This window comes from Ischnura elegans, chromosome 8 (assembly GCF_921293095.1).
Source record: "Ischnura elegans chromosome 8, ioIscEleg1.1, whole genome shotgun sequence".
Lineage (NCBI taxonomy): Eukaryota > Metazoa > Arthropoda > Insecta > Odonata > Coenagrionidae > Ischnura > Ischnura elegans.
This window is the reverse complement of record NC_060253.1, coordinates 40,491,988-40,515,586: the sequence shown is the minus strand read 5'-3', so window position 1 is coordinate 40,515,586 and position 23,599 is coordinate 40,491,988. Positions and strand designations below refer to the sequence as shown.

At 39.4% G+C, this 23,599-nt stretch overlaps 1 protein-coding gene across 3 annotated transcripts in view; it reads left to right on the top strand.

Annotated features, from left to right (window-relative positions):
- The window catches only part of LOC124163282 (NGFI-A-binding protein homolog), a 156,637-nt gene that overhangs the window by 79,198 nt on the left and 53,840 nt on the right, over positions 1-23,599 (top strand). For all 3 annotated transcript variants that reach the window (XM_046540080.1, XM_046540079.1, XM_046540078.1), the window contains exon 3: positions 19,746-19,847. In XM_046540080.1, coding sequence (XP_046396036.1) covers positions 19,746-19,847 — 102 coding nt within the window. The remainder of the gene's footprint in view (positions 1-19,745; positions 19,848-23,599) is intronic.

Sequence of the window (23,599 nt, the reverse complement as noted above, 5' to 3'; positions counted from 1 at the left end):
TCAAAAACGTCAGCGTCACTCATGCATGGGTGAGAAAGTTATCCTCTGCCCCATTTTACTGAAAGAGGGCGTTGTTTGACTGTTGTTTGCTCTAATGGGTACCTTTCAACGAGTGAAGTTCATTCGCCACTAGCGTGATTAACGGCGGGCCAGTGGAGAAATTGTCAGATAAATACAAGGCAGCCGTATACGAGTTATTATCCCCATTGGATACGTCCAGGACGAGGGAAATGTGGACCCTAGGAGTGTTCTTTTTTGTCCTCTGAAAATGCTCGAGATAACACTATCGCGAGTTGGTAAATAAGATGGAAATATTTATTTTTATTTTTTTATTTTATTCTCAAACCACCGGATACAGCTCTTACTGGCCATTTTACACCGGGGTGTTCAACAAATGTAACAAGTAAACGTATACAAACGACCATGCCCTGGACCGGGGAAACCTACCCAGGCGGGACTCGAACCCGCGACCTCTTGTTTGGCAGGCGAGAATGGTACCCCACCGCCACCGAGGCCGGCAAATATACAACTTCTTTTACGAGAAGGAGGCAGTCCTTTGTCTTTTCTTCTTCCTTCTTTTCACCAAAAGTCACGCTTCGTACTGTATTTCTGACTTTTGTATGTGCTAATTTGTTATGTTTTTAAAGGCTTTTTGCTGCTTTGTTGATTGTTTTTGTACGGTGAATACGTATTTTCTATCTAATATGGCCCCGTATATTTGAGTCCATCGAGAAACAGAAAACTCTTTAATTATTTATATATTTTATTATAAACAGAGCTCAGTTTGGAATGTGGTTAGTAAAGTTGCTGAAAATTGTGTTGCTAGCCTAAGAAATTGAATAATTAGATTTTTAACAGACACAATTATTTCATCCGAAGGGAGGAGGCGACGAGTCAGATTATAGGACGTGTCAGATTATCAAAAGGCCGGATTACAGAGATTTTATAGCAGTTATTCATTTATATTAAAATATAAAAATACGCGGGGTGTGATAATTGAAAAAGAGCCAACCTTAAAGCTATATACCTAGGCATGGAGTTGCAAACAGTAGTCTCCTCAGGAGCTGATACGAGGGATGGAGTCCGGTCTTCCTGGAATCTATATACGCCTTTAATGTAGGGCCGAATCAAAGGGGGGGACCCGAGGGGCCGGGGCCCTTGGACACCCACAAACCAAGGGCCACCAACCAAGCATGAGCCTTCCGCCAACATAGAGGTAAATCTCACAAAATCGGAAAAACAGAAAAAAAACCTCTTGTATGTGGGGATTCGAGGTGAAGCTGGTTTGTATTTGGTTAACATGTATTCATCAACAGTGACGTTGATGAATGCTTAACGCTGCTGATAAAAAAAAACTTAATCCGTAGGCGTTGTTAATGTAGCTCTGAATGCAATCAGTGGCACACCAAGTAGTGTCGTCGTAAACACAAGTTGCGCGCGCAACTCTTTGTGTATTTAGGAAGAAGAAGAGCTCAGTTTGGAGTATCGTCAATGAATTTGCTGAAAATTGTGTTGCTAGCATTTTCGTTTATTGGGTACGTTACAAATTGCAACACCTTAAAACAGTAGGCCTCCCACCAAAATGGGCCCCGGGCCACCCACATGCTAAATCTGGTCCTACTGTGACGGTGGCACTTGTGGGTGGCTAGGTTACGCTTCTTACGGTGGAACTTTTGGCTGAGAGTCGCCACGCAAGACATCACTTGTGCACTTACCCCATCCTCGTCTTCCTCCGCTCCCCGTGGGACGCGAAGAAGAATATCTCCGATGGCGTAACCATGGGGATGCGAAGAGTGGGTTGGTCGGGTGGTTTTTCTGGCACGCGCACAGACAAAACGGCTGACTGGATCTCTCTCCCTCGGGAAATTTTGGCTCCCTGCCGTTTTTAAAGGTTCTCGCGTGTTATATTGGCTCGTGCGGACTCGTCTTTTTCCTCCCTCGCCGATTTCCTTCCATTCTCCGCGCCTTTTGCCACATTCAACTTCCCTTCGAACGTTGTAGTAACTTCCCGTGCCCGCGGAAACGTCTTTTGGCATCGATATGACGAATCCATTAGCTAAGAAGCGCTCGCGTTTTGCAAAACACGATGTAGCGGAGGAGTCCACGTGTGCTTTATTGACCTGCGGATTTCCATGTTTCGGCGATGAGAACGTGTGGTGATTTCGTCGAAAATTTTCAGCCCCTTCTACAGAAAGAAGGATCTTCTTACCTCCGAGAACACGAGCATAGAAGTAAGGAAACAATTCATCAGATGCTACATATGGAATATGTTTCTCTATGGGAAACGAGGCTTGGGCGTGGAAAGCAGCAGAGAAGTCAAGAGTGGAAGCATTCGAAATTAGAGGCTACCGAAGAATGATGAAGATAAAATGGATTGACCGTGTAAGTAACGAGGAAGTGCTAAGGAGAGTGGGAGAAAAGAGAAGCCTCCTAAAAACCCTAAGCAGAAGACGGTACTTTCTAATTTAGTTGTCCACATGTTGAGGCACGATGGCCTGATGAAGGCAATCGTTGAAGGACAAGTGGAAGGGAAAAAGGGCAATGGACGGGCCCGAATGAATTGCATAGGCCAGGTTATGTAAAAGAGAAGAAATACGTCGCTATGAAAAGGTTAGCGGATAGGAGAGAGAAATGAAGAGCTACGTCAAACCAATCTTTGGATCGTTGACTAATGATGATGACCAATTTTCCTATCAATTTGGCCTCATTTCTATATTTAACTGTTAATGACACTGTTGTTCCTCTGTGGAAAACAAAATTTTTTGAGATTTTTGAGCTAAAAATAAGCAACGTTTCAACGAATTACTAATTATGATGGAAGCTAATGTGTCACCATTTAATACCGCGATAAAAAGCAACGCATTGTTCAGAAATATCTTTAATAGGGCTGAAAATGTACACATTTTAGATGAGGAATATTCCAATTTTATTTTTTATGAGAAGCAGAAGTAGGTTTAAATGGATTGAACCATCACACGAAAATAGAAAAGTACGTTCTGGCTTCCAGATATTTTCCTCAGTCATGAAGTTCCCATAAGTTTGACTAAAATCAAGGGGTTTGAATGTATAAATTTTTAACAATTTGAGACTTGCTTTATCCCTTGCACAACATTTTAAGCGAATGGTACAAATGTATATTTTTGCCTATGACATATGAGTAAAGGATGGGGATTACAGGCTTCCCGTTTCTGTAAATTTATTATAGTATGGCAATTGTTTTAGCAACGTCCTAATAGACTCTACGGATTTTTTAATGGACCAATCGGCCAAATACCCTCTTTGATCTCTGCGGGACGGATGACGATCTAGGCCTGCTGATATCAAACTCAATGGTCATGATCGAAGTTCAGAAATCGATTTTGGATCGAAACTCGAATAGTCATGGGTCAATCTCGATTTCCTCGACCTTTCACGGTGAAAAATCGATTTTCGATTTTAATCGAAATCGAATTTGCCTTTACTACACCCCGTGCCACACACCCTGGTTGTTGCTTGAACGGTACCCTGTAGATGTAGATGAATCTTCACGTCTCGTTCCTCATTTGTATCACCACCTCCTCCGTTCCATCCAATCCCTTTTCCTCGATTTATTTATTTTTTTACCGCCTCTACTAACGACGCTCCGTTCCCACCAGACGCGGCGGGGGAGGACCCCATGGATATTTTTCATGAAGCGTCTTCCTCGAGCCACTTTCAAGGGCCCGTTTTTACAGCTCCCTTTGAGTTTTCCGTCACAAGAAACGCTGGAAAAAATTCAGATCAGTCAGCGGACGGACAATGTGAAGTTTGGCTGCCAAATATTGTACGGCCAAGGAAACAGGTTGGCTATCGTTAACGGGTTTCAAAGTATTCTTATTTGATACCTATCGTAAAATCAAAGTATAGCTCGTTAAAAGAAACTGTCGCAAAATTCCGCCCCAATATATATTTCTGACAGTCATATCGGTTTATTAAATTGTAAATACCTGATGAGTATTCGAATGAAAAATAAATGCATACAAAGTCCACGTATTAAATTGATAATGTCATCTAAATATGGACAATTATTATTATTTTTTATTTCAATCTCAATGTTAACACACACTAATGTATTATCAAATTAATCATTTTGTAATTAGAATTTATATTTTTCATTCTATCGGTTTTAGAGACATTATTTACTGATATATGATTCTTTATTTATTGAGCAGGTATTTACCACACCTCTCTATAGTTTGTAGTGAGAGAGCTGCATTACGTTTGGCGATACATACTTCATTATCTAGTATGATCCTTAATGAAACTAAATGTTGGCTTGACAAATGTTTTAATAAAAAGTCTCTCTTGAGACGAATTTAAAATATTTGAGCATGTTCGAAGATGTATTTTAGTTAAATGTTTTTAAGTAACTGCTTGTTAAGGTTAAGGGTACGGCTAATTTTTCAACCAAGCATTCCCGCGAACAATACTTCGCATTGGTGCTGCTGGTAAATTCCGCAGTGATTGATACGCAGAGGATTACACTGTTTCACTTTATAGTCTTTTGTTTGTCGTCTAACTTGGCGCCTCTCTCAAGCAGCGTAAAACGACAGTGCGGCACAAATGACTCGGTGGTACTTGCTCCAGATTTCACGCATAAGCGAGTATATCACGTTCATTAAACTTCCTAAGTTAATATTGTTTGTTCACATTTGTATGTTTATCTTGCTTTTCGAATTTTCAGTGCGCACATCGTGTTACTACTTTTCTTTGTTATCTCGATTTCGTACCTATTATATGTTGCAACGTCTTTCATTCAAGGTACTTCACCGAACGAAACTTATCTCTATCTATGCAACCGTAACTAACCCACTTTATAATGAATTCCGTTGATACTCGGATAATAGGGAAACCTTCAAACACCATCTTTATCCTTTGGTGGGAGGAATCGATTTAGGCTCAGCGCGAAATTTGAAACCCTGTATAAATTTTTATAAATTATCATTCATGCAAACCTATAATTTTGAATTTTCCCATAAAGTTTTCATTGAATTTTCTTTATACATCTCCGGCATTATTTGCATTGACGCTGCAAACTTCTGATTTCATTCGGACAACCGAATGACCTTTTGATTCCATTTATAATTTTTCTTTCCTAGATCTACAAAAATCAATAATGAAATTCATAGTTCATTTTATACAACATCTATACATATATATACACCGTTGTAACTATATATACTTATAGGTATTAGTTATTTTTCTTACTATTGAAGAGTAATGAAGGGGGTTCTGTACGTCTCAAATGGAGTACCACGGTAAAATATCACTATAGCGACTATTTAAAGACGATGATTTGTACATAATTATTTGGTCATTTCATATGTATGCAATTTTGTAGATTCGCGTCTGCGCGACCTACTCATGTAGTGGATTCCTCAACACTACTCCAGTGGTTTCTCCCTCCACCACTGGCCTGCGGCAGGCGTTGCCTGAGGCCCCTTCGCCTTTTCTCCCACTGAGGGCCCACGTATATAATTCGGCAGTCGTTAGATGCTCGCAATTTTTTCCTCCGGACTCCTGCTACAAAAAATATCGCGAATTGCGCGTGAGAGGGCGCGGTTTCTTGCGGTGTGGCAAGCCGGCCTCGAGTGGAACGGTAAGCTCTTTGTACTCTTTGTTTCGAATGTTCTGTAGTTGACAGTAGCTATATACCGCAGGTATTCGAGTAACCAGATGGTTACTGAGTACCGATATGGGATTTGAGCATCCAGATAGATAATCGAGTACATAAATAGGTAACCGAGTCTAGAGATACGTTATCGAGTACAAGGATAGGTAATCCAATACAGGGATAGGTAATGGAGTACAGAGATAGGAAATTGAATACAGAGAAAGGTGATCGAGTACAGGGATATGTGATGGAGTACAAAGGTTAATGATCGTGTACGCAGACAAGTACTCAAGCAAAAATGTCTGGATACTCGAGTAATCAGAGGAAGATATGGAGCGGCGGCGATATTTACTGTAGTATTGTTCTCGTCGGCGTAATCGAGTGCTTACGAAGACATTGAAGTATCTGCCTCCTGAGGGAAGTTATTTCACAACTCGTTCTAGTATTAATCTATTCGTTCTATTCGTACACTCGATTACTCAAGCGAATACATTGATATACGCTTATTACAATGGAGAGTTGTTTAGACGGCTTCTAAATGAGCTGTCACTCAACAAGCATTTAAGTGGGTTTACGTAAGTCACCACTCGCAATAATGACGGTGGAGCTATACGATTTTAGCGATCAACTAAAATATTTTATGGTATTTTAACTGAATTTTTTTAAATTCGAGATGATATAAGTTATCGGAGTTATGATTTCCAATTTTTATCCTCGCCTTTGCAAATACTCTAATTGGGATTAAATTATTGGGTTTAAATCGATCGCTTGGAACTCATGGACGCACTGTGGACAGTTTTGCAAACGGATTGAGGAGACACCGAAGTGGCATGAATCAAGCTTCTAGAGGACGAACTGGTGCTCCTCCATTTATTCCCTTTGCTTGGGTTCGTAAGTATCTTTCTGGATACTATAGTATCGTGCAAGCATTTACTTATGATGGAGTACGTTTGGACCTCTGCTACCCAGTCGGGATATTGGTTTGACGGCTGTTCCTTTGGTCTTGTCCATACCTGTCCACTCACTCCCCTTGCGAGTCTTCCACGTCCATCGCCGCCTTCTCGTTTTTCTGGCCAGACCGCTTCTTCATCTTCCTCGCGCGAGAACGGCTTGAGAAAAGGTGTTGTTCCGTTGATGACCATCTCCTGTTTTTTTTCAATCCATTCCACTCCGGTAATCTCATAAAAGTTTCGTAATTATTCTTTTGTCGCATTTTTCTCTTTTTTGTATCTATCTATAACCTGGTCGTCTTTCCAGTTTTTACTGCTCACGAGTTTTAGAGGATGCTTGTGGGGGCCGATGTGTATAGATATTTTTTTTCCTTAGTTTCCAATCTCGGGTCATCAGAATCTAGTATCCAATCCCACCGCTCGGGGGCGGTATACGCTCCTTTGTTGTGTTCTTCTTATGCGGCAGTCTGATAACCTCACTTCCATCACTCCACAGTGATTTGGCTGCATCAACAAACTCATTATGCATTATGCTGATTTATTACGCGTTCGGAAGCGGCCTGAATTCTTATTTTATCATGAAGGCGATATTAGTGCTTATTGATACTATTCAAATTTTGGAGCTTGCGTTGATTTTTTCTTGAGTTTATGACGTTTACTGTAATTTTATGGCGGTCGGTGTTTAATGATTATTTCGCTTCCGTTTCAAAAGTAGTTTTATAACTGCAATGTGCAACTTTAGTGAAGTGGGTCTGGTTCCAGCGAATATTTGAAGTATTATTTTACCTGAGAATCCTTCTGACTTAGCACTATGTTGTTACTTTTGTGTTCCGTTATCAATTTACCCCAGCATAGTTATCATTTTATTGCTGAACTTGTTAATTATCATGACTAAGCCGTACGGTCCGAAGATTCATTCACAACGGTCCTATTTTCAAATTTTGGCACTGCCATTTTTTCTATTTATTTGCAACCACGGTGTTTCAGATACTCCTTATTTATCGTAATAAAGAATTGGCCCTCAGTATTTCTTTAAAGGGATTTTCCTTCCAGCAGGATAACAGCTAATTCACCATCGTTTATACTAATATCGTAAACTTGAATTCTTGACAGTACTCCTCGTTATTGAGCTGTAATTTTTTAATCGAAGTTCATCCTGTTTCTCTTCCAATTTTCTGCTTTTTGTCTCATTGTTCTTAAATTCAATATTATATGACACGTCATATGATGATCAAAAAATTCATTAGAACTTACCTTGAGGACAGGGTCGAGATGGTGGAGAGGATTCCAAAATTTGAAGTTTTCACCTCATTTTCTTTGTTCTTGGATGAAAAACCAAGTATGACATTATACTATATCATGCAATAAATCTATTATCGTATCTATAATTGGGATTGCAATGCTTGACTCGGTGAGCTGCCAAAGAATTTGTGCTCTCAAAAGGAACTAGACGGATTTGTATGATGCATAATGCTTATAATTTTGCGGCTCCGCTTAGCTCCTCTTTCGTGACGTTACTTCGGGGATGAACGCGAGGTGGCTGGTCACATGATCGCCTTTCTGATCGAAAATTTTGCGTCTGCCGATCCATCTCACCTGCCAACTTGGCAATCCATTTGACTGACAGGTGGAATAAATAAACAGAAATTTCCAGTGGCGGTAATCTTGATTAAGTGAGTTATTTACTTTAAAAAGTGTTTTCAGTGGATAAGCAGGCCAATGAGCTGTGAAATAAGGAAGTCGTGAAAAATATTATTTCGCTCAATGATAATTGGTCCGAAGTGGTCGACCCATAGCCTGAGTTTTAAATCGTAAGACATCACAGTTCAAATTAGCTGGCGAATTTGCTAAGTTCTCGTTGAGTTTCAGTGATATTTTTAATAGAATAGACTTTGATTCCTGAAAGTAATTGCCGATTATTTTTTAATATGCTAGAAATTTTTTTTCTGAAATATTAGCTGCTATCGATTACCAGTAGAAGTATGCTATTTCTTTTTTTAGGCTATTTAAGTTGAATGCCGTTTAATATTGCAACTATTCCAGGTTTTAGCATTTTAGTCGCATGAATCTGACCGTTACCGCTCTTCTTGCAATTCTGATGAATAGAAGGGATGATGTATTTGAAGCCTAGGATTTTCAGAAAAGTATTACTTTGCTTGTAGCTTGGCCTCCGTCAAAACAACAACAAAGTTGACATTTCGGACAAATACGATGTAACTGATAGAGAAAATTATATAATATGGGCAGCTAGAAGCGCCTTAGAAACCAAAAAAATTTCTTTACTCCAAGTACTCCTTTCGGGATTCGAATGGTCTCCCAGATGGGCTGCCGTTTTAGAATCGTATGATTTCCTAGGCGGGCCTAGGGATCACCCCGTGGAACATTGCATGGACTTCACGGGATGGCCATATGGTGTCCAGGAAAAATGGGTTGTTGGCTGGGGAGTGTTTTATATGGGTAGAATGCTACGTGAATGTGAGTGCACTTTTTTATGCGGCATTATAAACGCCCTGGGGTACACCCCGCTCTGCGTCACGGCAACGTCGCATTCGGACGGACTCCCGCGTGTCCGGAGGGGAGGAAGTTTATATGCTGTAAAATGGGGCTGTTCCGTTCATGAATGAACCGTTGAAAATGAACTATTCATGGGCGTGAAACGAATGAATGTATACTGATGATCACTCGTAATTTTAATTTCGATATCCATTCAAAATAAACGAAAGATACGCGTTTCAAAGTATTTGAGGCCTTTGAAGAGTTTTTTTTATTTGAAAATTATTATTTTATTGCTGAATTTACTAGCATAAATATTTTTACTGGTATTTTCGCAAGATCGTGGGGAATTGTTTGAACTACGAAAATGTTTCGGAGTAGCGAGTAGTAATTGGCGGCTGTTAACAACCAACGGAAGTCTTCCTGAAGCATCAGGCGAATTTCATAATATTTCCATAATTTGCTTTGGGACTCAATTGCAGAAGGTATCTTGCTCCAAAATTTTCCTGTATGTATCCAGCTTGTTTCTTCATGAAAGCGATGTGTGATATCCGTATTAATTTACAAACAGGGATGCCGACATAGAAAAAATATTGGGGGGGGCCCAAACCGGGGGTCTTGCCCCAGGAAATTTTACAAGTAGTGAGTTTTAAGTTTTTTAAGCATTTTAGAAGAGTCATATGATCAACATTAGAACCCTGATAACTCGAATCTGAATATCTGGACACTCCGGGGAAAATCGACAAGCCTGACACATTTCTTCCCCCCCACCCATAACGAATTTTTGAGGGGTCTCGGGCCCCCTCAAGCCCCATGGAGTCGGCACCACTGTGTACAAACATGGCTAATAATTCGTCGAACAGCGATACACTTGATTCGTTCATCCTAATTCGTGGTTTTGATTCGAGTTACCGAATCGTTTTACTCCCTACTGACGGTTCATTTGGAACGGATAGGATGACCGAATCGTAGCCGCGATCCAAATCATTTGTACCGATTCGTCGAAACGAACCGAAATTCCCACCTCTGCCGTGAAAAACTTGGACCACCCCTTTCACCTCCTCCCACATTACCCCACTCCCTTTCGGCCACTCCCCGCCGGGAGACCTGGCAACACCGCATATTTATCTCAAACCGTGGGGGTATTTTTTTGCAGGTGAATGCAGGCGAGCCTTGGCGTAGTGGTAGACGGCATGAGGTTAAGGTGGAAAGGGTGATGTTTGAGGGGGAGAGGTAGGAGTAAAAAAAAAAGAGGGATGGGAAGGAAAGGGTTGCTTGGATGTGGGAGTGGAAGGAGGAGATGAAGAAACAAGAAGAAAGAAAGATGCGAGGCATAAGACGAAAAAAATGCAGTGTCTTTGGATAGGAGGGGTTTGAGAAAAGGCACGGCTTTTCAGCTTTGTATCCTAGAATGATACAACCCATGTATCCATCCAAAATGTCACCTCCAGATCGCTAGTAAACTAAACAGTGTGGTATAAAAAGAAAGTTTAAGAGGTGAATGTTCATGATAAAGCCTCCGATGGGTCTTGCAAGTTTGTCTTGTTAGTTTTATTTATTTATTTCAGTTTCTCCAACAATATGAATCGATGACAGGTACAGTAAAACCTAAAGACTATCACATACTTACGATAAATATAGAATTTCCCCTGACAGATTATATAAGACACGGTCTCCGCCGTTACTTTTTGGAACTGCTTCATCATAAAATAAAAATGCTTTGTTCTGTTCCACACTTTATTTTAAATAGTACGACCCGGGTTTCTGCATATCATGCTATCATCAGGTAAGGATTCGATTATGTTCGAACAGATTATGTTGCACACCCTCTTATGAAGTGAGTTATCACCAAACTTAGTGAGCACCCCTTCCTCAGAAACAGTCAGTCAGTTGTTTCTGCAGCACTCTTTGGGAACATAGAAGTCAGTCGTCACAATATGTCGTGAGTCAAAGAGTTAAGCTGAGTTTATTTCCTTGGTGAATATGACTCCATCCCTGTGGTTGTTTATGAAGTCTCTTACACATGCAATGTATTTTTTAATTCATAGCATCTGTAAAGTGGAAGTAAACTGGCCAGATTTATCCAACCCGCGATTAAACAATACCGCTATACAATGCAATATATCCCCTTCAGCTTTCTTCCTCGAGTATTGCTACAAAATTGAATCGTACGTAAACGTGAATGGGAGTATTGTTTTCGTATTGGGTACTCATGTTATATTTTATTTCCTACATTATCATATGGTATATATGTACTCAATACTTAACAATATTTCAGGCTCGATGGCTCGTAGAAGTACGTAACAATCGTGTAGTAAAAATAACTCGTAAATTCACCCGGTAGCATTTGTTCAACTGATCCAGATATCAGCAAATTACCGACGCTATCGAGGTGGCAGGATTAACTAGATAATAGGTTAAGAGATTCCTGTGTCAGTTGGGTTGAATAAGCTGTGGATTTATTAGGTATTGTTATGTAGGATTAATTTTTTCATTCAAATGAGTGAAAAATGAGTGGTTACTTTGGGTGCAACCACCGTATAACTCGCACCAGCTCAATCCTTTCCTCATCTTCTATATGTATGTGGTGTAAAGGGTATTCACGTGCAATCATGGGAGAAGCGGAATGGTGGTGTTCTACTATTTTAGCTCAGCCTTCTTCCTTCTCCGTTCTATCGTGGCGGACTCTGGTGTTGAGAAGTCGGCACTAACGTATCAACCTCACCTCCTCCCACAGCCCCTGATGGACAATGAGTGATGATGCTCTTAGAGTTGAGACGGAAGGTCTTCAGGATGAGGGGAGAGGCTGCAAGAAGTCGCTGGACCGTCCGTTTCATCTCCGGCCCGATCGAAATATCTCTCCGTGGGACGATATAATTACACGCTGTCGCCTAATGACCAAGGGTTTTAGCCAGAAGCGAATCGAAGTTTGAATATCGTTCAAAGCGTGATAACAATAGTATCCAGGAGCCAATTGTTAAACCCAGTTTTATAGTTTTATGCAGAGTAATTGGTATTTTAAATCAAAACTTTTTCCCTGCAAATAGAATATCGCCACATTCGCTGTCACTGAAAATTCAGCTTCCGCTATCGTGTGATAAACAAAAATATTGCAGAGCCCACTAAAATTTATTTCATAGCTCTAGTACACGTGTTTCGATTGGCTTGGAATCATAGTCAGTAATTTTATATTTGTTTGTCATTTTTATATGATATATGGGCCAAGATATCATGGTTGCATATTATTACTTGGTCTCGTCGCGACGACGGAACTTAAATGAAGTAACGCGAGTAAATTCTTAACGAAAGGCTTATGTAATATCAACGAGCGACTCACCAAATCTTATACTTGATGAGGCAATTTGTTTTCACGCGAAATACTCTCTCCAGATCACTCATAATCATCCAACTGCATTACCGTTTGCTCGCGTTAGTTGCATTATCGGGCGGATTGAATTTTCGTTGAAATATGTGGTTTCATCGAACATGTCCAAGTCCCATGAATCCGCATTAATCCGGAATTCTCTGAAAATGTCTTTGGAATGAAGTTATGACCAAACTGGTTTGAGTCGGAGAACCAGGTGGAGTTCGAAGAAAAAAGAAATTTTATTGAATTATATCTTTTAGAACGAATAAAATTTTACTCCTATTCGGATGACATTGGAATCCATTCGCCCAATTTTTTTGCTCAAAATTTGGCATACAAAACCACGAAGTTTTGGACGCCTATAAATGCTAGTATTGGAGAAGACCTTTTCAATCTTTAGTAGCAAAGTGCACTTTTACAATGTATGATTTATTCTAGCAAACTTTGGTGGTTTCAATTGTTAATGGGCTTCATATCGATCATTGGATCGAAAATTGAGTCGATTGTGGCCGGTTTTTAATTGCAGTTAGTTTCAGCGATTCCTCCATTGTCGATGATCTTCGATTATTGACACTTGTTGAAACACGACAGTCAACTGTTTGGGACGTTGAATAATTGTTATTGATGTAGTCACTTTCTAATCTTCAATAATATTGCGGATAAGCCCTAAAAAAAATTCTTTGTCTTAAAATTAATTTTCTCTCATTCTAATTCCTTTTTTATGAGCCATGTTTCTTAACAAAATAGGGCAACATCACAACACCTTTAGCAATATTCAGGAACGATCATTGAAATAATGCTCCTCATGGAGATTTTTGATTTCGAGCTTCAGTGAATTCTTTCATAACTTTGTCGCGTTTTTTTTTTCAATAATGAAGGAAGCGTTACTGACAGTTACTGATTAAACTTCTACATTTTTTTACGGATAATTTCTTTCGCATGGTTGATTTTCTTCGTATTATAGTTTTTTTTTTCATCTGACTTTTAGTTCTCAATCTTTTTAATGGCCTGGAAACGCTTCAAGCCTTGATAGTTAAATACGCAAGAGTTTTCGGAGTTTAGTTGGAGAACTTAGGTTCGAACCCAGGTCGAGGCGAATAGTTTCATTTTTTCGGAGCTTTCACTCGCACTAATATTTGATGATTCCAGTGGGCTTGAGTTGTCAATCTTTGTTACTATATTTGGATCCTTATCACGATAGAGGGTAGAAATGGTCCTCGAAGTTTGAATTCAATTCATCCATTTCAAATGATCAGTTACTATAGCCAGTGGCGTAACTAGGAATATACTTTGGGGGGATGAGAGGGCTTTGGGGGGGGATTAGGGGGGTTAGTGGAGGCTACCACCCCAGAAAACGGGGATTACAGGAAAAATTTTGAAAAATAATGTGCCTGAAAATGCATTTTACTTGATTTTGGCACTAAAAATTTAACTTTAAGCAGATGCAGTCATTATATATCAAAACTAGAGAAGATTTAAATTTTTTTTTGATTTATCTGACGCTTTGGGGGGATACATCACCTCATCCCCCCATAGTTATGCCACTGATTATAGCCTTTTGTCTACTATTTACGATAGCATTGTCATGATTTTCGCGCGATTTCAATATATATTCATCAATTCTATTTAAGGAATTCCGACTAACGGTTTGGTTTATGACAATCGATGTGGATTACTGGTCACGTGTGTTCACATTTTTGCGAATTACTGTTTGCCGTTTTTGTTCCAGTTTTTTTTCCTTTTGTCCTGGCGATGCACGGGCGCTGATTGAATCCTACGGATCATTTTACGCGCGTCGGAAAACATTTCTCTGAATTTCACGCATGGGTACCCGTAGCAGGTGTTTTCTCTGTTATGAGTGTTCACTTCTTTGGACTCCAAAAACAGCTCCTGACGACATCCATGCTTACTCTGGATAGATTTCAACCAATCCGTATCTACTGGCGAAGGGAAGTTTATGAGCTCACCGCGCCTTTAAGTCCATCTTCACATCACGGTATTCCTTTTACGACCGCATCGTCAAACGCGATCTTCCCTTTACTCTGCAGAAAACCTTCTTCAGTCTTTCCCTTACAGACGGTTACCCCTGTAGAAGAGAGTATGCCTTCTCCTTCAATGTCCGGGAATATAAATCATCATTCCCTCGACGTTTGCGATTTTACGTTTAAACTAGTTTTTATCTGAAAATTTCTCGCAGATTACGAGGGTGTAATTCATATCCCCTGAAGATGCTGGGAAAGACCCGGAGGAGGAGTCATTTTTCTATCTTACCTCATGCATTTTCCGCCGTAGCTAAATTTCTTTGCTAATTATCCGCTATATTCCTAGGTTAATACCTCTTTGAGATACACCTTTCAACCTTCTATCCAGTTTTTTAACGTGGTGGTGCTGCTGTTGGAATATTGGGGTAATTTACGCAGACCACCAGAATGTACCACTCTACAACCTTGAATAAGTTGACTGTGGCTCAGGAATCGAATTACCACTATATTAAGTTGGTGTGTTTGATGTTTAGAATACCCTAAATCTGAAGAACACAATCAAAACTTCCGCATGCGTCACTAATCTATGAGAATATTTTAATTTCTGAAACTTTTCTTGGTAATCTAGGTATATTGTGTTTTGTTATTCCCAACATATATTTCAAATCTTCGTTGCCAGTCCACCTCGTGAAACTTAAATATAGTCGAAAAGTTTGTAAGCATTATGTATGCCTGAGTGTAATACGGATCGGGGTATGTTATTATCCAGTTCCTCATAATTTCCCAATTATAGCAGGAAAGTATATCAGTCGACAAAGAATTTCAGGATCGTTGTTATTTTAAACGTTACATTGGACTAGTATGTACGATTAATTGGTTGAGTATCATTTTAATTCATTTTGCCGCGTAATAGTTAATGACAACCTTTCTTCTCCCATAACACTGATCCAAGTTCCGAATTTTAAAGAGACTTTATTTCGAAAAATTTCTTAAAAGGAAACCTGCCATCACACTACGTTGTTTCCAATTTTGATGACTCACAGGCACGTTAGGAATATTTATTTATATGTTTTTTTCCTTCCCAGCCTCCCGGAACTGAGGAAAAAGTAGAACCGAACGATTGCCTAGAATTCTTATGCGTTCCTTTTTCTTTTGTCATTTTTTTTCTTTACACCAAAGTCTTTCGGCTCGTCTTGAACGTACAGCGTTGCAAAATTTGTGGTTTTGAAACGCAAAATAGACCGCAAGGACTTACATCGTAAGGCGTCGTAAAAAAATACCACTTCTTCTTCTTCTTCTATATACCTCTGTTACAAACTCTGACACATTAACCCGTTTTCTTCCGGGAAAATTGTCCTTTTTTCCTCATCTCAAACAAACCTCTCTTTTTTTTCTCTACGCCATATCCTTCATTACTATACGCTGCTTAATATCGCCCCAATTCGCGCAAGACTTTTGGTCGTTTATGTCCCGGAGCAGCAAAGTGGGAGAGGTACGACGAAATCTTGAGACGAGAAAAAAATTGCCGCGCGTTCGGCGATAGCGCTGCGTACCCGTCATTTTTTTCTGTCTCACACTCTGGAAAGCCTCGTTTTCCACATACTGCCCCCACCTATGCGCAGCGCAGGCAAAAATTACACAATGCGGAAAATCGCTCGCGATTTAGGACCGCCTCTTGTGCTTCATTTTTTTTCCGCCCGGACACAGAGGGAATATGTTTCACAATTTTTTTCGGCCATAGCTCACGCGCAAAATCTTAGAAGATTAACCGCCGTTATAAGCTCGAGGCTACCTCGGCGGCTGGCGATTGCACTAAATTTCTCGTGTCCCTCGTACCCTACGGGGGTTTATGATCGACTGTTTTTCTTCCCAGAAAACACCCCATATTCTTGCATCCATATTGCGGTGGTTATTGAATAAAAAATTGAGTGGGAAATTTTCAGGTGAATAACAGCGTGCACACGAGGCGAAAATCCCTCTTTCTCTTCTTATATAGATAATGACTTAACAGCTTCCCTTCGGCGACGGATGCTGTGTTCCTGAATAGTGGCTGATGCGGTCATCATTAGTGATTGAGTTCACAATTTTTTATATCATGAAGTACCATCTTTGATTGCAATGAAATATTGTATTTAGCATGGTAGATGTTATGGGCATATTTGGTGAAAATCACCATGCAACTCGCTTCAAGGAAAATTTTTACGCGATAAGTTTAGAAGTATTATCTTTAAGTATAATGAAAATTTTGTATTTACGGTGGAAAATATAAGTGCATATTTGGTGAAAAAAATCACCCTACAACTCGCTTTTTGGAAAAGAATAATGTGATATATATATCAAAGCATTATATTTAAGTATAATGAAACTTTTTTATCTATGGTGGTAAATATAAGTGCATATTTGGTGAAAATCACCATACATCTCGCTTTTAGAAACTTAATTTTCGGTGAATTCATTTATAAATGAAATCTCGGAATGTGTTCGCGAAACGAGGAATATTGAAATATAAAATTATAAATCAACTTAGTTTGCTGGTCGTAGGTTTAGCAATTTTGTTTCATGAAATATGCATACTTGCATGATTCTAAAAAAATTCTATCTAGAAATATCATTTGAAAGCTAATAATTTTATTTTTCAAGTTATGCCTTTTATGTTTGAGGGAATTCTCAGGCGTGCAAATTTATGTAAACAGATGTTTGTTCGAACTAGTGACGCGGTTAGATACCTAGATTTTAATATGTGACAGTTCCGAGGGCTATTCTCCGCAATTTTTCTTCTCACGTAAAATCTGTGCCAAATCACTCCATTTTCCAATGTGTATCGTATTCCAACTGCGATCACTGTTGGAAATGAATTCCAATTGATGGAATGAAATTTTTCTCATTTTCTGTAGATGTTGCTTCTAACGGATTGGATGCAAAACTTCTCGCATATGCAGTAAAAACTCACTGCTGCCGCCTTAATTACCGACCTCTATGTCCTCGTTAATTCATGGAGTTAAGCACTTGTAGTATTCGTCGGCGGAATTTCCAAGCTGTTAAGCATGAGCCATAATGATGTGGTCTTGGAATTACTCTCGTGAAATATAGGACTATATATGCATTCGGAGAGTTAATGAATGCGGCGGTCGCAACATAAATACTAAATGATTGAGACAAAATGTGTCAAGAGTTTATTTTCTTCGGTAAACAAGACACATGCGAGATACCCCGCGCGCTTTATTGTATTGAAAGCTTCAAGCATTCGTCATTTTGAGGAATTATACCGGCTTTTTCTAGCGGAGACTTTGCAGAAAAACTAGGCATTCAAAAAATACTGCATTGAATTGAAATGTGAAGAAAATGAGTCTATTTTATTCTAGGGTAAATAACACTTACTATAGTGGAATGGCTCCGTACATCACGGCTCCGACTGATTCAGAGGCTCGTTCTCGAGTAGGTGTATGTATCTCCCCTGGGGAAATTTTATAGCCGTAATTTCTATACCGTAGAGATACAATTTGTTTTGCAATATAGGAATCTAAGTGAAAAAGCATTCAATGAAGTCGCTGGAAACCTAATTTCGTCACTCCTGTAGCTAAGAGTGAGAGTAGCTGGGGGGCTGGAAAGAAATAATGGATTTGTGATACAATTTGATGTGGTCGTAAAAAAATGTAATTGCGGAAAAACTGATGTGAAACTTCTTTTAGATTCCGGATCTAGAAACTCCAACGATTATCTGACTCCAATTGTGAGATATGATCATTCAGTATATAAATGAATATTAGAGTAGGTCATTTCTGATACTCTTAAATTTGTCATTATTAGCTATAAATATTTTATAAATATAATTACTTATCACATCATTAAGGTTATAGTTTTTTTGGTAAGGTTTTGTTTGTTCATCCTAGAAATATGTGGCAAGGTTTAGCGATATCATCCCTTACTAGTTGTACAAAAGTGTTGAAATTAAGCAGGAAAATTCTTCACGGACATAAAATTTTCAGATTAAAAAATTGACCTCATTTGCGTAAACAAAATTGAAGAGAATGTTCCATCACCGACTGCTATCTTTAAAGGGTTTTTCTTAAAATTAATCAATGCCCATTATCGCCATTGACTAGTTCTTTGACTGATTTTATCCCTTGAAAGTAAATGGCTTAAGTCGTCCAATGAACTCACTTAGCGGAGGAAAAATTCCAGTGGTGGTGTCATCCATACTTTTCTCGGTCGAGATACTTCGGAACGATGTCACTTCCGTTTCTCATGGTTACTCTCGCGATTGACCGCTGCCAGGCCATTGTGCAGGCCGCGAAAGTGTAGCCGAGGGAGGGATGTTTTTACCCATCATGCCCAGGGGGGAAGTCAGCGACGCCTGGGGTTTAATGTAGGAGGCGAGAGCTCTGAATAGGGTAAAACCTGTTGCCTCGCTCTCAGCCGTCGATAATAACGTCTCCTTGAGCGGATGGCCTGCTTCTTTGTTAGACGACACGCTTAGCATGGGCGCCAAGTCGGACGAGTCGTGAGATGATCAATGGCCGAATGAGTAATAGTCCGACATTGCATGGGATTAATTTCAAAGATGGGTGGGTTAATTCTTGAGGGCGTTACATTTATATTCTGGATTGGGTGCGCAAAAATGGGAATATTCGGGTAATAATATTATATCCCATATATATCCCATTTCTTTAAATGAATGATGATACTCCACTGTTAAGGCTGGTTTACATAAGGGCTTTGTCATCCCAGTATTATTCATAGTCTACTCTACATATATGTATGTAACCTTAAAAAGATAATAGAAATAGCATAATGGTTTCGTACGAGAAATTCGTCGCGGGGAAAGTAACCGTGGAGTGAGAGTGATTTGCCTCTTAGTACTGAATATTTCTCGTTCATTCTGAATGGTGACAATCCCTTATAAAATAGACATCTCGTCATGCTCAAATTTTTAAACTTGGATATTAGCCTTACCCGATGTCAACATCCTTTATCGATTGAAATTTTATATATATTTTAAATGTTTTTCCGCTTGACTGAGAATGTATTAATATATTCTCTTGTAAAACATCGATATCAAAATTAAGCGAGATTTTTCTTAAGAAATCCGTCTAATATTAATAACAGGTATCGCGTTTTTTTTTCAATTTTTATGAGCTTAATATTTGCCTAGCCTGAGACCAACCTTATTTTTAGAGTGTATTTGTTCAATATATATAGCGTTTTTCCTCGCGACTGTGAGCATGTGATATGTTAATTATGTTGGACATATCGTTTTAGAATAGAATCTTGATTTTTTTAAACATGCAATCTCTAAATCCTTTTCTCTTCTTTTTCTCTAGTGGTGGCCACATCAGCGCCGGCCAATGAGGCGGAGCTGCAGCTATACAGGGTGATGCAAAGGGCGTCTCTACTCGCTTACTACGACACCCTCCTCGAGATGGGTAAGTGTCCTGAGTTTTACATTTATAGCGTTGGTCCGAGAAACGAATTCCAAGCATGTCATTTTCACGAATGGATTTCTATGGCTCTCTTATAATCTTGGGGAAATTTTTATAATCTTTCGCTATTATTTTGGCGTCATGAAACATAATTGTGGGTCCGGATTCTCTGTAGACGTGCTCTGAGATTACCAATGCTTTGAACTGTTCGTTTTTAGTTGATAGAGAAACATTATTTTCCCCGAATTATAAAATATGCCATAGAAATCGTCCAAAGACCAAATAATTTCAACGGGTAAGATGGGTGGATGCATAGACATTCGAGGATATTCACTGATTGGACGAAGAAAATTCCTTGTTTTTTGCCTAAAATCCACTATAGGAGAGAGAAATGTTATTACTTAAACCGTATCATTCTTTTTAACCCTTTCTGACCCAGAGCTGCTTCCAGGAGAAATTAAATTTTAAGACTTCTCATTTTAAAATTGTGAAAATTTTGTACTCAACCATAATTATTATGGCAGCAGCGTATTTCGCCATTAAACTTTACAGCACAAATGAACACGTAATTAAACAATGATTAATAATAGCGGACGTAACTTGATGGAAATCCATAATCGCAGGAATAGAAGTTGTTGATCCTTCTAGTCCTACGTAGTTTAAATTTCTCCTGAATAGAGGTGATAATGTAAACATTTTTTATATTACTTAGAAGCGACATTGAGTTAAAATGAGGTAATGATAAATATTATTATATGGGATAATGATATATATTATTATATGGGGGTAGTGATGAAATGAAAATACACAACCCTGGTAACTTTTCAGTGGAAAATTATTTATTAGTACGACGCGTTTTGACGCAGAGGCGCCATTCTCAAGGGGTAATGATGTATATTATGAATGGGGTAACGCTGTATATTGAGAAACTAGACTAAATACGACCGAGTGATGCAAATGGGAGAGGCGGAAGTCAGCGGTGCCCCTGTTTAATGGGAAGGGAACGAGTGGGTGACTCCTTCAGGTCTCAGGACGGACCCTTTTCCTCCCTCCCGCACCCTAATGCATACCCTCACTAGTTCACCTCAGAAACCACTCCCCCCTCCCACTTCCCCATTCCCAAGTCAAGGCTCCCCATCCCCACAAATCATCTTGTTTTGATTCAAGCCCTCCTGACAAAACACTCTCGCTCTCGTACCCTCGAACGCATTAGCATCCCCAGGGACCGACCCTACCTCAAGGGACTGGCCAAACAAGGCGGTGAGACCCTGGCACGCGTGTCTTCCCTCGCGACCCTAACCTTTCCCTTTCATTTCGGCCAACCTTTTCCGCGGCCGATCCTTTTTTTAGGGGCGGAAGTTCGCTATAAATCAGTAGGATTCCATCTCTGCCGGGGGGTGGGCCGGAAAGGTAGTATACCTCAGGCAACCGGCTAACAACTCGTCACCCGGCTGTTTGAGATTCGGCGCTCCATTTGCCATGCATCCGATAGCTCTAGGCCATCAATTCGTACCTGTGGTCTTGATTTCAGGCATCACTCAATGGGAAGAAGGCGTAATGTAATAACAGCTATTGGGATAATGAATATTCCTTTCGTAAATTCTACCCTAATACCTCATTCACGATTTGCGAAATAATTTGGGCAATGAAATTCCATTCATTAAAAACCCTTATTAAAAGCCCTTAAATAAATTACTGTCCTTAATTAAAGCTATCCTTTACGAAAGGAAACAAGATCCTCTGTAAATATAAATCACTTCAAGAAGCAGTCCTCTTGTCACCTGATGTAATAAACAAAGTGTTATTGTACTAAGCTCTATGAACTGGAAACAAGAAACTTTCTGTTTTTGCCAATTTATCGGTTTCCATAGTCTCATAGGAAAGTTTGAATAGTTTTATATTTTTGTTTCTTGAGTGCGAGATAAATTCATGTACCTACCTCATATTTATTAACTCTCATTAACTCTTAAGGCTCTCTTTTTTACCAAAATCAATTTCATTTAAATAACACCAAGCATAAATCTTGATAGGAAAAGGGTAAAAATAACTCTCTACTTTTGAGTAATTCTAATAATAATAATAATAATGAACGTCTTTATTGGGCGAAATTGGGACTAGAAAGTCCCATCTTCCATTTAACCCCTAAAATGAAATGTCATGACGAAGACCATTCGAACCTTTAAACTTTCGAACCTTAGCCACATAGAGGGGCCAAACCAATCCCACATAGAGGGGCCAAAAAAACTTTCAAAAATAAGCAGGGTTTTACTTAAATTTCGCTGCTTTAGTGTTAAGGTATCATAGCAGCGTGAGTTCTTAACTATTAATAATCGTCAATCAAGCGCTTGGAATTGCATTAAGATGTTTAAACACCCTTCTTTGTTTCCCGTGAGACCTGTCAAGAGGCCCTTCGCGTTTGAGTAATGAGAGTGAAGGATCGTCGGCTTTGCAGGCTCTTCGATATTCGCGGCGCGATCGTCAATGTTCCGCACCAGCGGTGCCCTTGCTCACAATCAGTGCGAGAGTGGCACTTGGCTGACTTGAAGCTGGACTTGATCCTAATGCCGTAGCAAAAAGTCGAGATACCCGAGTTCGAAGTGTTGTATCTCGATAACTAATCGATCGGTTTTAAAGAAAGGAACTGGAAGTGTAAGGAAATTAATATCTACATTTCGCGGAAGGCTATTCGGGTATTCCACCGGGTCAGGTTCTCCAACTCCATCTCGGCCAACTTTTCCATGAAAGTTGTCCATCGACGTGGTGTGTCGTGGCTGGCGTCAATCAGCCCTAAGGACGATGAAAAGGTATTTCATCGAAACGTCGACAGAAATGGATGCCTAACTCGGTGGAATGCCCGAATAATCTTCCACGATTCGATACGCCGGGAAAGCCTGCGATCATTTTTCAATATCTACATTTCTTTAACATCATTAGACACTCATCTTTAAATTAACAATTTTTTATTCAGCTTTGAGTGAAAAAAGTAAAGCTGGTGTGAATGTTTCTCGGGATTCCCACCGGGTTAGGCACTCCATTTCTGTTGACGTTTCGATGGAGTAACTTTTCATCGTCCTCAGGGCTGGTTGATGCCTGCCACGTCGGAATTTCTTTTTACTGTCTGTAAAAAAAAGCAAGACACCTGAGTTTGAAGAGTTCCAAGCGAATCAATAAAATTTAATGCAACAAAAAGCAACCAATTGAGAATTTATTTCTACGTAGGATCATTTGATTTTTGAAAAATTTTGGTCCCATATTATTTCCTGTACTTAATTTTTTATGAAAAAGTACCCGTTTTTTGCGCGTATAATCAGTGGCCCAACTTTGAGCGCTTGGTATTCCCGCAGTTTTCGTTCCAATAACTTGGAATTTTGATATAAGAAAGACAGATATATTATTAACAGTTTGCAGAAAACAAATTGTATATACCAAAAAAATTGATGGATTAGTTGTAAATAACGCAAATCTCTGCTGAATCCGAAATTAACAAATTCGTTATTCTTAGCCTTCAGGCTGTTTGCAATGGGTTTCTAGAGATGTGGTTTCAGGAAAATCATTCATGGATAAGTTACAGTGTGGCAGACATGTAAATAAGGGGTAGGGGATATAATGGGGAAATAAAGCATGTTTTGGGGTTTTATGTTTGTCACTATTGTTTGGTTGATAGAGCCAGAGATCCGTAATGGTACTGTTATTGGTTGACGCCAGAGATTTTTCAAATATATCAAGCTCTCCTTAAACTCGGTAAGGACTAGAGT